We start from the raw sequence: 16,480 nt of genomic DNA, 5'->3' as shown, positions 1-16,480 counted from the left end.
AGGCGGGTGGATCGCTTGAGGTCAGGAGTTCAAGACCAGCCTGGCCAACATGGTGAAACCCCGTCTCTACTAAAAATAGAAAAATTAGCCAGGTTTGATGGTGCACGCCTGCACTCCCAGCTACTGGGGAGGCTGAGGCACAAGAATCGCTTGAACTGGGAGGTGGAGGTTGCAGTGAGTTGAGATTGCGCCACTGCACTCCAGCCTGGGCAACAAAGTGAGACACCATCTTACAAAAAAAGAAAAAAAAAAAGTGTATGTGGAAAGAATGAATGTTTAATTCTCTTAATAATCCTGTGTGACAGTTATTTTTGCCATATTCATTTAATAGATAAAACAGTTTTTACTCGATGTAATAGTCATGAATCAGTAATTCTAAGGCAAATATATTTGTTTTAATTAGTCAGTGTATAGTGATTAAACACCTCCCATGCACCTGGCTGTATCAAGATTGGAGGAGTAATAGTTTCTGATGCGAAGTAAAGTACCTTGCAGTCTGATTGGGGGAAGCAGACAAATAAGTAGGGAATTATATAGTATAATGAGGTGTTATGGTCTGAATGCCTCCCAAAATTTATGTGTTGAAAATTAATCCCCACTGTGGTGATATTAAGAAGTAGGACCATTTGGAAAGTGATTAAGTCATGAGGGCATGGTCTTTACAAATGAATTAATGCCCTGTAAAAGGCTGGAGGGAATTAGCTTAAATCCTTTTTTGCCCTTCCACCTTCCACCATGTGAAGACACTGTCTGTCCCCTCCAGAGGATGCAACAATAAGACATCATCTTGGAAGCAGAGAGACACAAACCTGCAGGTGCCTTGATCTTGGATTTTCCAGCCTTCAGAATTTTGAGAAATATGTTTCTGTTATTTACAAATTGCCCAGTCTGTGGTATTTTGGTATAGTAGCACAAATGTACTAAGACATGATAAAGGTATCCATAAAATGCCAAAAGGTCAAGACAGGGGAACATTGGAATTATGGGAAGAGAGAGAGAACGAGGAAAGAGAGAAAAAAGTTTGTGAAGGGAAGTCCTCAAATCAGAGGTTACAAGGTATTAGTAGTTAGGAAGCATAGGCTTTGGATTCAAAAAGGCCCAGATCTGTTCTGCTTAGTAGCCATGTGACCTGGGGCAAGTAACTGGTTTTTGCTTGTTTGTTTGTTTTAGTTTTATTTTCTTATCGTACAATAGATGCAACATCTATCTTAATCAGTTTGTTTAGAGGTTGGGTGATAAGAGAGAACATGTCCCAGCCGTTTAAGTGGTTACTTCTCTGGAGAGAGTTTCTGGGCTTAGGGAAAGAAAGATAAATTTATTTTTAAATTTTATAGCCCTTTATCTGTATATTTAAAGGGAGGGAAGTACTATGCTTTATAAGTATCTTGATTGTTTTCTATGTTAGCAACATATTGTATACATATACCTCAGGGTTATAAGAAGTCTTAAAAAAATTGTGCTTTTTATTTGTGTTGAAATGTTTTGCTTCTAAAATCCTTTATGTTTTTTAGCCTCATTGTAATTTGTGCCCAGAATTGCTGTTTCCTTTTTCTACAACAGGTTTCTCAAAACACTTTTTTAAGACTAGCTGGACATGGTGGCTCTCTCCTGCAATCCCCGCGCTTTAGGAGGGCAAGGCAGGAGGATTGCTTGAAGTTTGAGACCAACCTGTGCAACAAAATGAGGCCTGATCCCTTAAAAAAAAGACTCATTCATGTGTTTAGAAATTCAGGCCGGGCGCGATGGCTCGTGCCTGTAATCCCAGCACTTTGGGAGGCAGAGGCGGGTGGGTCACTTGAGGTCAGGAGTTTGAGACCAGCCTGGTCAACATGGTGAAACCCTGTTTCTACTAAAAATACAAACATTAGCCAGACATTGATGGTGCGCACCTGTAGTCCCAGCTACTTGAGTGGCTGAAGCAGGAGAATTTCTTGAGCTTGGGAGGCAGAGGTTGCAGTGAGCCGAGATGGCACCACTGCACTCCAACCTGGGGGACAGAGCAAGACTCCATCTCAAAAAAAAAAAAAAAAAGAGATTCACACACATATTTAAACATTCTAATCTTTGGGAATTCTAATTATCCAGATTTCATAGGAATAAGTTACTTTTTAAAATAAAGGTAAAAGCATTCAAGGGTATGACTAATATTTAAATAATTTTTAAAACGTATGTGACTTTTGCCCTTATTAATACAACAGAAAAGTAGATCAGAAACTCCTGGAGTCTGCATATATGTTCTATATATGTTTTCTTCGTAAAAACTTTCAGGCCAAGCGTGGTGGTACACACCTGTAATCCTAGCACTTTGGGAGCCTTGAGCTCAGGAGTTTGATACCAGCCTGGGCAACATGGCGAAACCCTGTCCCCACCAAAAAAAAAAAAACAACAACAAAAAAAACAAAAACTAGCCTGGCATGGTGGTGCGTGCCTGGAGGCTGAGGTGGGAAAATTGCTTAAGCCCCAGAGGTCAAGGCTGCAGTGAGCCAAGATTGCACCACTGCACTCCAACCTGGGTGAGTGAGATCCTGTTTTTTTAAAAAAAAGTTTTCAGTATTTCACTGTTTCAGGTAACATTTTAAAATTAAATATAATGTATATAGCGTATTCTTTTTCACTTGCAACAAAAATTTTTTTCTGATGGTATTATATATTACGATATTTATTCCACTCGTTTAAGCAGCACATACTGGTACTTTGCAAATACCAGAAGATTTTAGATGATCTCATTTGCTATAATAATGAAAGCAAGGATTGCTTGTAAACAGCATACTTGGTTTTGTATTTTTATTCTTCGAAAATGTGGTTTTCTCACTGTTTTTCCCTTCTGTGTTAATTCAGTTATTACTTTTCTAGAATGCCTCAAGTCTTGGTGAAATTATAATGCTTCTGACTTTTCAGGAGAAAGCAGGTTTTCCTCTCCAGTTAGCACAACTTGTCAGCTCTTTCGTTTTTGTGCTGATACCTTTCTTTTCCCAGCTGGGTAGTGTTTTTTCTTCCAATCCAAATCTTTAAAAATATAGAATTGTCAGTCTGTTCCATATTCCAGATTATTTTTTCTGTTTCTTAATACTTTCCGTGTGTGTGTGTGTGTGTGTGTGTGTGTGTGTGTGTGTGTGCGCGAGCGCATGCGTATAGCCTTTGAAAAATGACTTCACCTTTGTCTCTTCATCTTTAGGGTGGAGGGTGGTGGGGTTGATTTCTGCAATCCCTTATGCAGTGACTACTCCACCTTTACTTAAAAATAATGGAAATCAGAGTAGAATGTGCTTTTAGCCTCTTGGGTGGTGTTGGCTGGGGGCTCCTAGAAACGGCTATAAATTCATGGTGTGATTTGCAAAGAACTTCCCAGTTTTCTTCCAAGAAGGTCATATTCTACTGTTTTGTCATTAGTCTGTTGTTGTGTCACAGCTGTATAATTGTGTGTGTATTGGCGGGGCGGGTGTGTATACCAACTCAAAAATTAAAGTTATACTGTGCCGACCTTGACAACTGAAATTTTCAGTAAACCTTGAGAAGACAAAATTAGGTAACATTTTTTTTTCTATTGCAACTGACAGGACTTTGATTCAACTGAGGCAAACGAAAGTGTGTGCGGGGTTTGTAGAGTGCTGAGATGGGAGATTTGACTCATGTAATCAAGAATGGTTAAGGGTAAAGTAGGTCTTGCAGGCCACTAGAAATAGATAGTAGGTATTATAAAGGGTATTATATTCTACCTCTTTTCTTGCGTTATAGCTTAATTCTCTCTTTCTGCCAATACATTTTCTCCATGAGTCAAGGGTCATCATCATCAGTGATTTTGGGCTTATTTCCTTGTAGCTAGTGTTTTTAACAGCTAGCTCTAGTCTATAAAAAATAATCCCAGAGAAGGACTTTTGATTGATGTAGTCTAGGATATAAACCTTTCCTAGTGACCAGGGGATAGAACTTATTGCCAAAAGGGAGTGATTGGGTCATCAAGCAAGGATTATTACTAGGAAAACAGAAAATATCCATTATTGGTATTTAAAAGGATCAAGTTTTGAGCTTATTCAAAAGTAGACAAAAATTCCTAAGGGTTACAGTTTATAGTGGAAAAGGTTTTTTTTCCCCATATTATTTACATATGCTTATACCTTTTGCCTGACCCATGTTGTAAAATTCGTACTCTTTGTTATATAGTACAGGTGTACAGCTAATTCAGTAGTTAGTTGGATCACTTTGGGTTTGTGTAGTTATCTTTATATGCACATAATTTTTATTCTGGTGATTTTGAACTTAGGCTACTCTATTCCAAAAAAAAAAAGAAAGGCTTTGATTTGAATCTAACCAGACTCATGGTTAAATGTGGACAGAAGATGTCTGCATATATGCGTGCTCATTGTTTTTCTGTCTCATTTTCTGTTTTTCCTCTTAAATCACATCCCCACGAGTCAGTATTTACATACTAGAATAGGTAAGTAATATGATTAGTTTACTCTTATTATATAATGTCTAGTTGATTCTTTATATAGGGGCTAATGTTCCTTTTAATGGATTCCTATTTAATGATTATGCCCTGGCTTCTGATTTTTTAAAAATCTAGGTGCAGTTCAGTTCAACTAGCTGCAGTGCCCAGAGCCTACTATGCTCCAGGTACTGGAATTACAAAAAAGAATAAAAACAGTTATGTCGCCTAACATGAACTTAGAGACAAATATAATCAGAAGGTTCCCCCACATCATAATGATGTTAAATATTTGATATGCTCTCCACCTTAATTATGACTCACTTTTTTTTTTTTTTACCTTTAAAGGTTTACATGAATGTAACATAATTGGAGGAAAACCATATCATAAGTATGCTTGATAAATTTTTACGAACAATACATCTGTGAAACCAGCACCCAGAATGACTCAGTAGTAAATACACCAATATATTAATAATTAAATGCGCAATAGTGAGAATATTGGAAAAAGGATATTTTGCTGTCCTCAGGTGTCTTTTTTTTTTTTTTCTTCTTGGAGTTTTTGCTACCTACCTGCTCCTGCGGCTGTTGTTTCTTGTAATAAAGAATGGTTTCTGTGATGTTCTAACTGAATGCTAGGAATACCACTGTATTGAAGTGAAAGTCTTTTTTCTCTTGTACTCATTTTTATAGTCATTTTTTTTTTTTTAATACTATAGGATAGCCTGCTGTTTCAAACAGTTTTACCACGTTTACCATCTCAAATTTTGAAGAGAATGTAATGTAATTATAATTAGTATTTAGCTGTATTTCTTTGGAAATGTTTTTTGTGATGCTAATATTGATTTTAATGTTTATGTATTTATGTACCTCCCCTGATATTTATCAAATTTCCTTCTGTTATGTACAACTAGTGTAAAGTCTTTATGAATTCATAGTTATGAAATTTACACTTGCAACTTTCTATAAAGAAAAATATATTATGAAATATCACTGTGAATATGATTGAAACTATTGCACTAAAAACAGACATTTTAAGAATCTTAAGCATTTCAGAGGCATCTATCCTTGAGTATATAATTGATATACTTCAACACTTACCATATTTCCATGTACATCTTACATTTTCAGTAAGTATTGAGATTTGTTATTTAGTTTTTAAGATACTCTCATCTGCTCTTAATTCAAATGTAACATCTCTTCTTTATAAATGTGATTTTTCCTGAATATTTTAAAGGCATTTAATTATTTGAAATGTTTATTTTTTTAAATACATTCCAATATAACATATTTTAGGTTTTTCCAACAGGAGGGTATATATCATTTATTTATTTTGAGATTGTCTAGAGAAAAAAAGGTTGACTTGATTTTAGAACAGGCAGTGACATTTCTGAGAATATTAAAATTGTCAGCAGTTAAGCAAATCATTTAAAAATATTACATGCTTACAGTAACTACTCTGTAGTAACTAAGTTTATTTTATGCTAAAGATGTTTATTATGATCTCATGACTAATAGCATAAAAGATCAGGAGAGTTTTCATTTTTATTTTTTTCTTAAACTGTAGGTCATAACATGTTCAGTGGAGTAACCAATTGAGTGAGAAAAACAGAACAAGAGACAGAGACATATGAGATTTCTTTGCAATAATTAAAGTGTTTATTATGTAAAGAAACTTTGATCTTATACATCAATTCTTATTCATTTACAGGAGGGTGCATCTGCCCGGAAGACTCAGACTCCTGCAGCCCAGCCAGTACCAAGACCAGGTAAAAATATAGAACTTTGCTTTTTGTTTTCTTTCAAAAGATCGTAACAGTGCAAGTTTTTTAGTATGTGTATAATGCTTTGAACAAATTTAAATTTTACTTAAAATACATTGCAAAGTCATGTTTCTTTGAAGACTGTTGATACTGTTTAAGCAGATCTCAAAACTGATAATATACATAAAATGCTTGCTAAACTTCAGTCAGCATCATTAATAAATCTTCATGTTTTTAGCAGAAAGACATAAAGAAATAAAGTGAAAGCATAGTAAATTATTTATTTTCCTATAGTGTATTAAGCAGCTGAACTGGATTTTGTTTTATATATATATATACATTTTTTTTGAGACAGAGTCTTGCTCTGTCGCCCAGGCTGTAGTACAGTGGCGCCATCTCGGCTCACTGCAAGCTCTGCCTCCTGGGTTCATGCCATTCTCCTGCCTCAGCCTCCCATGTAGCTGGGACTACAGGCGCCCACCACCTCACCCGGCTAATTTTTTGTATTTTTAGTAGAGATGGGGTTTCACCGTGTTAGTCAGAATGGTCTCGATCTCCTGACCTCATGATCCACCCGCCTCGGCCTCCCAAAGTGCTGAGATTACAGGCTTGAGCCACCATGCCCAGCTGATATTCTTTACTGAAGTAATGTTTTCCCCAGTTTGATTCAAAGGTCATTGATAAAATAGGTTATAAAACACTGTTTTTCAATATTGAATTTATACTATGGAACATTTACTTGAATAAATAGATATAGTGAAGAGTTAAAGAAAATTTTTAAGAAAATGTTTTCATTTTGGTTAAGATTTTAGAAACATGTTTTAAAACATTTTTAAATGTTTAAAAGCTATTTATGTATATCCATCCTTTCATCAGTTCTGTCATAGTTCTGTGGTAGTATGTACAGATGTGAATTTTTTTCCTGCAGCAGCACAGAATTATAATTTTGATAGAATCATATTCAGCTTTGATGCTTAGAACTTGAGATATCTGTGTTGAACACCTAAAATTCTGTATCATTTTTTAAAAATGTATTAAGCAAAGGTGGTATTGAAGTTATTTTAGAAAAATTCTTCCCCCTATTCCTAGTACCTAAAAAGACTGATCTTTATAGAACATTTAGATACCAACCCTATATTTATTTTTGGTCTTTCGGGTTTGTTTTTGGTGTTTGTTTTATTTTTACATTTATTTAGCATAATTTCAGTGCTAGGCTATACCACCTGTCTCCCCCCCGCCCCGCTTTTTTAAACTCATCAGTGCCGTTGAAAGTGAGTATGAAGAAAGAAAATAAAGGATTGGAAAGGCACAGGCAAGAAGTTAACTGAATCTTCTGCATGAATTTCACAGTATCAGTAGTGCAGATTTGGATATCCTCCTATTCATTGTATGTACACAGGCTAATTCTAAAATTATGTAGATTATGAATATTAAATATTTTCTGGAGGCACATCAAAAGTATGGTACATGGGGCTTATATTGGGATGTTTTTGCAGTGTGATTTCCCTATGTCCTGTATTCATACTCCTCTTAGATGTGGCTAGTATTTCCTTTTTTTGTTTTTGTTTCTTGTTTGACAGTAGGTTTGTTTGAAATTTTTGTCATTGCTGTTTTTAAGTAGGTATGGAGAAGAGGAGTGCTCTGTCAGCTTTGTTAGACTAGATTGGATGTAATTGATTAAGATGACATGACTAATTTTCAATAGAGATATCATACCAGAATCCATCGTGAGAGTATAAGAAGAACAATTAAATTCAACAAATATTATTTGAATTTCTATATAATAGGCTCTTGTCCAGAAACTAAGAGAAGCTAAAGGAGCTTTTTACAGGAAGGAAGAAAAAAGTGAAGGAAATAGGGATGAACAGATGGGGTTGGGCCCAAAGAATACTGAACATGAAGTATAGGAATATTGTGGAGGCAGTTGAATCACAGATAAGAGAATCGTTTGTTTTTCTTTGTAAGGTAGGGATGGGAGGTTATGGTATGTCAGAAATGGTATTATATAAAAGGGGAAAAGCCACCACCTGAGGATTTTAACTTAGAATCTGTGATGTAAAATTTTTTCTGTTTCACATTTTCATAAAATAAGTTAGTATATAAGGAAAGGGCTGGGAGAGGCACTGATACCTAAACAAACCATTTTGTTCAGATGTGTCTTGTGATAAAATTAAAGGGACTGGATTTTACTAGCCAGGTATGTGGCTAGGGGAAGATCATATGTGTAAAGTAAGGGGTTCTAAGTCTTTTCACCTCTTAATGTTCTAGCTTTTTAGCTAAAGTGCCCTGGGGATTAAACCAATGGAAATTACTCTGAACGAATGTCTCGTCATACCTCAGATATTCTAATGCTCATCCATGTGAACTTTCTGCTTTCTACTTCCACGTAACTGCTTCACACCCATACATCCACATTTCCTACCCACCATTCTAAAATAATTAAGGTTTTCGCTCTCATTCAGCAATAAGACTTGATTGGAATGGATAGTAGTAGTTTGAAGGCTTTATTTGTCCTAATTAGTGTATTTTTATTTTGCTGCCAAAATGTTAAATGCATCTGCTTATGGGGTTGCAGCCCAGTTTTGAAGGGATATTGTTTCATATCTGACATGTACACTAGTATTATTTCTTTAAAATCTGAAAAATGTGAATGCCCATAATATATATGGCCAGTGTAAGAAGGGGGATTATAGAAGTATAACTGTTATTTGTTGGGTAGAGTTTGGATAATTTGGAAATGAGAGACTGTCCCACCTATTCTCTTTCTGAGTGAGATACCTCAAGGGTGGAGTTCTGTTTTTGAGCATTTACAAATTTTTATATCTCATTTCATCAAATATTTATTTAGTGCTGTTGTGCCAGGCAAGTCTCTGGGTAAATTTAATGTTTTAAAGTGTTTACAGTTAAACACTTTAAACCTCTAAAGCTCTAAAAATTTCCAACCTCTCAGAATTCATTTACGGAATATAACTAACAAGAGGCACATGTTTTCCAGTGGATTCATAAATACAGGCATTTGAAAGTATCGGGGGAACCAGCCCCCAATATTTCAATGTAGGTTCTTTTTATTTTCCATAAGCGTCAGCCTGTCTGAGAAATAAAGAGAAAGAGTACAAAGAGAGGAATTTTACAGCTGGGCCTGCAGGGGTAACATCACATATTGGTAGGTCCGTGATGTCCCCTGAGCTGCAAAACCAGCAAGTTTTTATTAGGGATTTTAAAAAGGGAGGGGTTTTTATTAGGGATTTTAAAAGGGGTATACAAACAGGGAGTAGGTCACAAAGATCACATGCTTCAAAGGGCAATAAAGATCACAAGGCAAAGGCAAAATTAGAATTACTGATGAAGGTCTATGTCCCACTGTGCACGTATTGTCTTGATAAACATCTTAACAGAAAACAGGGTTCGAGAGCAGAGAACCCATCTGACCAAAACTTACCAGGCTGGAATTTCCCAATCCTAGTAACCTTGAGGGCACTACAGGAGACCAGGGCATATTTCAGTCCTTATCTCAACCACATAAGACAGACACTCCCAGAGCAGCCCTTTATAGACCTCCCCCGAGGAATGCATTCCTTCCCCAGGGTATTCCTTGCTGGGAAAATAATTCAGCGATATCTCTTTTACTTGCATGCCCGTTCATAGGCTTTCTGCAGAAGAAAAATATGGCTCTATTCTGCCCGACCCCACAGGCAGTCATACCTTATGGTTATCTTCCCTTGTTCCCTGAAAATTGTTGTTACTCTGTTCTTTTTCAAGGTGCACTGATTTCATATTGTTCAAACACACGTTTTACAATCAATTTGTACAATAGTGGTCCTGTACATACATTCTCAGCTTACGAAGATAATAGGATTAAGAGATTAAAGACAGGCATAAGAAATTATAAGAGTATTATTAGGGAAGGAGCACTTGTCCTCTTATCCCATAGTTTTAAATCTATGTGCTGATGATTTTCAAATTTTTTATCTCCAGTTCAGACCTCTGGTATCTTATATTAACTGTCTGTGTAACATTTGGATTTGCCATAGGCATTTTAAAACTAATTAAGATAAATTTTTCCCTGCTATTTTCCTCAAGGTCTCTTACTCTATAGTCTTCTGCTTTTTCATAGAGTGACATCACAATCAACTTTGTTTCTTAAATCAAAAACTTGGAAGTTATTCTTTATTCATCACATTTCCTTACTCCTTTTCTGTTGGTGGGTTCTGTCAGATGTGCCTTTTCTGTATTCCAAATTTATGTATTTTTCTTTATCTCCACTACCACAACTCAAGTAGAAACCATCATTATCTCTAGACCAGTGGGTCTCAGTGTGGTCAGTTGCCTGGTGTCAACCTTTTTATTTCTGGTGGCACCTGTTTATTTCTGGTGCCAACAAAATAGATATAGAAATTGAGGGTAAAATAGTGTCATAGCATCTGAGTACATAACCATCTTTCTAGAAATTCATTGATATTATATTTTATTCAGTTGGCTTTGAATTGGAATTTAAAACAAAAACTCAACCACACATAGTTTGAGTAGCACCATTGTTGACTGTTGTAATAGTCCTGAGCTTTCTGCCTTCACACTTGTACCCTTTTCGATCCTTTGTCCAAATCCATTGTTTTTTTTTCTTCCAGACTTGTGACATGAAAATAAAATCTTGTCACTTTCTGGCTTAATAGTTATAGGACTTTCCATTGGCACTTAAGTATGAACTTAATATTGCTTAAAAAGCCCTACATGAATTGGTCTCTGCATATATTTGTAACCTCATCTCCTGCCATTCTTCCTTTCTTCCCTGTGGACTACACATTTGCTTTGTTCAGTTCTGTAAGTGCAGCAGTTTCTTCCTGCCTATGGTATTTGCCCGCATTCCTACCTCTTATCTAGACTGTTCGCCTACTTGTTCTTGGCAAGTTGGCTTGTTTTCATCTTTCAAATTTCAGCTTAAATGCCACTTTCTGTGAGAAGCTTTTTGCATTATATCTAAAGGACACTTTTCTGCCAGTATGCATTCATTTTGTTCCTTTAGTATGTGTTCCAATTAGATTATGTGGTTGCATTTTTGTTTATGGTCTGGGCTCCCGTACTCTGCTGAAAGCTCTTTGAGGGCAGGAATTACTTCTGTTTTATTTGCAATTTAATAATAACTTAGCAGCGATACTTGTACATAGGCTCCAAATAAATGTTTCTTAAGAATCTAATTTATTTGAAATCAAACAAAACAACAGTAATTTTTCTTATGTTTATTATCAGCTTGTAAATTGGCAATTAGCACACTTACTTGAGTAGTGGTAGTAGTAGAAGTGGCAGCAGTTAGCATCTACTGTAGTTGCAGGATTCAGTAAATGGTAAGTATGTGCTAACACCTAATTGAGGACTTTAGCATGCATTATTATTTTTTAAATTCTCACAGCAGTATCAAGATATAGAAACTATTATCTTTTATGATTGAGGAAACTGAGGCCGAGCAAAGTTAATCAACTTGCCTAGACAGTGTCAAAATAAGGATATGAACTAAAATAATCTGAGTACAGACCTTTCCTGTTGATCACTCTGTCATACAAATTCCTTATGTTTCTCTCCCCCTCCCCCTTTAAGATCAAGCTTCTCGTTGACATGTTCATCGCAGTGTCTCAGCCTGGGTCCTTACATACTAGGGAACTTGTTTATATTCTTTTGCAGTTATTTTTTTTTAACCAAACCTCTAAACTTTATTTTTAACATTTGTGAGTTTTTTTATTTTGCCTTTTACTTATATTGGGTCTTCTCCGCCTTGAGTTTAGTAAATGTTTGCCTAAATTCCTGAGGGCATTTGTGGATTTCCTTACCAAATCCAACAGTAAGTACTTCAGTCAGAGATTTCTCCCTTGCTCTCTCTTTCTTCTTCCCTCTCTTCCTCTCCCCGCTCTCTGCCTTCCTTCCATCTGTCCATCACAGATTTCTTTCTTGAAACCTCTGTTTTTTTGTAGTTCCCTTTAGTCATGATAACAACTCCTGTTTCCTGTTTATCCATCCTGTTATCCCTTTATCTCTCCAACAAATGCCAAATATTTACCGAGACTATATTATATTCCACATGACACTATGTAGCCAATCAGATTTATTCATGACCCTCCATTTCTCAAATTGATTTAAGAAAATTCTAGTATTTTTTCTCTGCAAGAAGAAAGATGAGAAAACTGTAATAGTAAAGGCATATGTCTCAGTATGTGTTTGTGTACATAGTTATCTGCTTTCTGTGGCTGGGAAGGTCATACTGCTGAATCCTACAATAGTTTATCACGATGAGAGAGCTTTACAAAGGATTACAAAGAATTAGTGAAAATGTAGCATTTTGCTGCTTTTTAAATAGAACATTTTCCAAAAGTGTGTGTGCTGTGTTATTCACTTTAAAGATGGTATCCATTTTTAAGAACTGACATTGAATTAGAATTTTAAGTCTCCTAAATTTTTCTTTATTTTTGTCATTTAAAAAACAAAACTCGAGCACAGCTTGTAGCACATTGAGTTATTGTATGGTCAACTACTGAAAATAGAACTTGCAGCACTTTTTATCCTAAGATGTATTCATCTTGTGTTAGGTTATTATTACCATTATGTCAACAAATATTTCTAAGCATTAAAAGTTCATTGTATATAAACAAAATACAAACATATGGGCCAGGCTCAGTGGCTCACCCCTGTAATCCCACCACTTTGGGAGGCTGAGGTGGGAGGGTAGCTTGAGCTCAGGAGTTCGAGATCAACCCTGGGTGACATAGCAAGACCTTGTTTCTGTTAAAAAGAAAAAAGATAGGAAGATTTGTCTATTTATAACATGATCACAATCAATCATATGGTCATTTTCAGATAATATAGACCTTCACATATACATGACTGATTACCTGTAATGCTGTATTTCTCACCTAAAAAGAGACAAGAATTTTTAAAAGAAAGAAAAAAAAAATAAAAGGAATCCTTTAGCCTTAGCTCTCAATAACTTCTTTCCTTTTCTTCCAAAATGGTTAAGCGTATTCGCACTTTGCACAGTAGTATTTGCTCTTATACTCTGTTTTCACAGTTATTACAGCAGTAATCAGCTTATTATGAAATTATTTTGGCCGGGCGCAGTGGCTCACACCTGTAATCCCAGCACTTTGGGAGGCCGAGGCGGGCGTTTCACGAGGTCAGGACATCGAGACCATCCTGGCTAACACGGTGAAACCCCGTCTCTACTAAAAATACAAAAAATTAGCTGGGCGAGGTGGCGGGTGCCTGTAGTCCCAGCTACTTGGGAGGCTGAGGCAGGAGAATGGCGTGAACCCCGGGGGGCGGAGCCTGCAGTGAGCCAAGATATCGTGCCACTGCACTCCAGCCTGGGCGACAGCGAGACTCTGTCTCAAAAAAAAAAAGAAATTTATTCTTTGTCTCTGTCTTCTCTTTTTTGCTAGACCTGAACATCCATGAATGTAAGATACTCAGTGCCTGGCATTGTAATACAGTAGTCCCCACTTATTGGCAGGGCATACATTCCAAGACCCCCAGTGGATACCTGAAACCAGGGAGGGATAGTACCAAACCAGATTCAGTCAACCAGAACATGTTTCTCTTATGTCTCCCATAAATTTAGTGCCTTTTCCATCTTAACACTATCACTCACTGTGGCTGAAACTTTCGCAGTTTGAGGTACAAAGGCAAAAGTAGCACAAATTTCTTTTTCTTCAGTTACATGGATGGTAGATTCAGTATTTTTATTGTAGATGTTAGCAACCTCGGGATGTGATTTTATTTTTTTTCTTTTCTTACTAAGTAGAGATTTTCACCTTTTCACCTAAGGGAAACAATGTCTTTACTTTGGTAGTGGCATATCCAAATTGTCAGCCTTATCACTCTTGCACTTTGGGGCCATTCGTAAGTAAAACAATGGCTACTTGAAACAAGCACTGTGATAACAGTGAGGGAGATGACTACTGAGTGACTAAAGGGTGGGTAGTGTATAGAATGTGGATATGCTGGACAAAGAGAGCATTCACATCCTGGTTGGGGCAGTGTGAGATTTCATTATGCTCCTGAGAAAGATGGGCAGTTTCAATCTTGTGAATTGTTTGTTTCTGGAATTTTCTATTTAATATTTTCAGACCACAGTGGACTGTAGTTAACTGAAACTGCAGAAAACAGAACTATGGATGTTGTATATTCACTTTCCTTTTGACTACAGATTGCTGAATAATGCATTTTAATATTTTTGTCAAACAGAGTGTTGAGAAGATAGTTGTAAAATACGTCTTCTGATTTACAGTTAGTCATATGTGAATACACATAATTTAAAAAATACCCCTTATTTGTAAGTTTGAAAATAAGAATATGGTTTTTATGACACAGAGTTGTGATTTTTTTTCTTCACAGTTTCTCAAGCAAGACCTCCCCCAAATCAGAAGAAAGGTGAGGTTGTGCATATGATTTTAAACTTAACTTTAAAAAGTAAATGATTGCAAAACCAGGCCTGATAATTTTCTTGTGTAGCTATATCACATGTTTGTGCTTGGTATCCATTCTGATTTGTCAGTGCTCAAGCCACACTGATTATTAAATATTTTTAAATATCCACTGGCTTAAAATATTTTTTAGATCAAAAGAGTTAAAGTTACAGTTTATAATCTTTTAACTTTTAGTAGGGAAAGTAAGTGTAATTTCTAATAATATATTTTCTACCTGTAACACTTTGTCTTTATAGGATCTCGAACACCCATTATCATAATTCCTGCAGCTACCACCTCTTTAATAACCATGCTTAATGCAAAAGACCTTCTACAGGACCTGAAGTAAGTAATTTATTAAACTGTCTTGTTTGTAGGATATTGAGATATCATTGGAAAATAGTCATTACTGAAACAGTATTACTATTTGGAGAAAACAAAATTTCGGTTTCTGTGCTATAGGCCTTACACATAGTATGAAGCATAATTTTTCAAAACAATATGTTCTTTTATATTTGGATCCTTTAGGGAAAGTTACAGAAACTTCTGGCTAAAGTCCTAATGAAAAAAGATACTATTGTATTAACTTTTAATATGAATTGTTTTCTTTTGATGATTTTCTCTGAGAGAGCTTGAGGAAGTTCTAAAGCAAATTCAGGTTCTCTCTGAATATTAGATGTTACACCCTAGTGGGAGTAAGTAGGCGGGTAGGTGAGGGCATAGTTATTTAACCTAGGTAGCAGTGAAAGTTAAAGAAGTGAAAATGAAACCTGTAAATGATGATAAAATTTCCAAATGCTTAACTTTTCAAAATTTTTAATGTCTATTTTCCTCCCTCATTTCCTTATTAAAATGAATACAGTCACACTTGTACCCAGTTTGTTCTAATAAACATGCATCATGGTTATTGGGCACAAAATAAATCTCTTCCATCCCCAACCACTTTCAGATTTAAAATTTAAGTAGTTTACATATATTTTCCCACAGCGTTTCTTCTGTTAATGAATATGAGTAGGCATACCACTTTTAAATATTGTGACCATTTTTAAATCTGTATACTACTTCTTGGATTGGCTATAGTTTACAGAAGAAAGATGGCAATATAAAAATTGTTTTAAATAATCTTCAATGATATATACATTAACAAGGTTTAAAATGAGCCATGTTTAAGTGATTTTCAGAATGCTATCAAGTTTTTTAGACACAATGTTGCAGTTTTTCCTCAGTAGATTTTTTTTTTTGTCATACTCATTGTTAAAATGGGTGAATATTTTATATATTCAGCTAAATACCATTGACTGATGTGGGATTTTAAGATAGTCCCTTCTATCAGAATGCGTTTTATGAAATAGGGGATAGAAAATGGAGGAATTCAAAAATTGTAATACATACGGTTTCAGAGGATAAGAGAGATGTTGTGATCACTAGTTGGAGAGAAGGTGGTTAACTGTATTCTGCTTTAATATTTTAGTAGTGTTTGTTACATTCTCATGGTACTTATTATTAAACAGAAGGTGTCAAATTGTCCTATTGTGTTACATACATGATTATTTAATTTTGGTATTTGTTAGGAATTTGGACTGTTGCTCACTAATCTTAATATGATTTTATTTGAAGTGGTACTGGCATAAAGTTATGTCCTTCCAGAGTGATTTTGTGATTGCTTTGCCAGGTGCTTCAAGAATATCTCAAGCCTTGAGTTGATTTTTGTGTTAAGTTCTTAACATAAGGATTTCTAGTCCATCTGAGTAGTATAAATTCAAATTTGAATCAGACCCGAGTGACATTGGAACCTGGCTGACAAATTATCCAGGGGCCCCTTTTCTTCCCCTGCTCCAGAGGTA

General features: G+C 35.7%; 1 protein-coding gene across 2 annotated transcripts in view; it reads left to right on the top strand.

The window, feature by feature from the left end:
• CDC73 (cell division cycle 73) overlaps positions 1 to 16,480 on the top strand; it is a 132,345-nt gene that overhangs the window by 74,865 nt on the left and 41,000 nt on the right. For both annotated transcript variants that reach the window (XM_032136242.2, XM_032136243.2), the window contains 3 exons: positions 6,138 to 6,195; positions 14,566 to 14,601; positions 14,894 to 14,981. In XM_032136242.2, coding sequence (XP_031992133.1) covers positions 6,138 to 6,195; positions 14,566 to 14,601; positions 14,894 to 14,981 — 182 coding nt within the window. The remainder of the gene's footprint in view (positions 1 to 6,137; positions 6,196 to 14,565; positions 14,602 to 14,893; positions 14,982 to 16,480) is intronic.

This window comes from Hylobates moloch, unplaced genomic scaffold, assembly GCF_009828535.3.
Source record: "Hylobates moloch isolate HMO894 unplaced genomic scaffold, HMol_V3 SCAFFOLD_18, whole genome shotgun sequence".
In the NCBI taxonomy this organism is placed as follows: domain Eukaryota; kingdom Metazoa; phylum Chordata; class Mammalia; order Primates; family Hylobatidae; genus Hylobates; species Hylobates moloch.
Note: the sequence above shows the minus strand (reverse complement) of the source record. Positions and strands in the feature narration are given on the sequence as shown.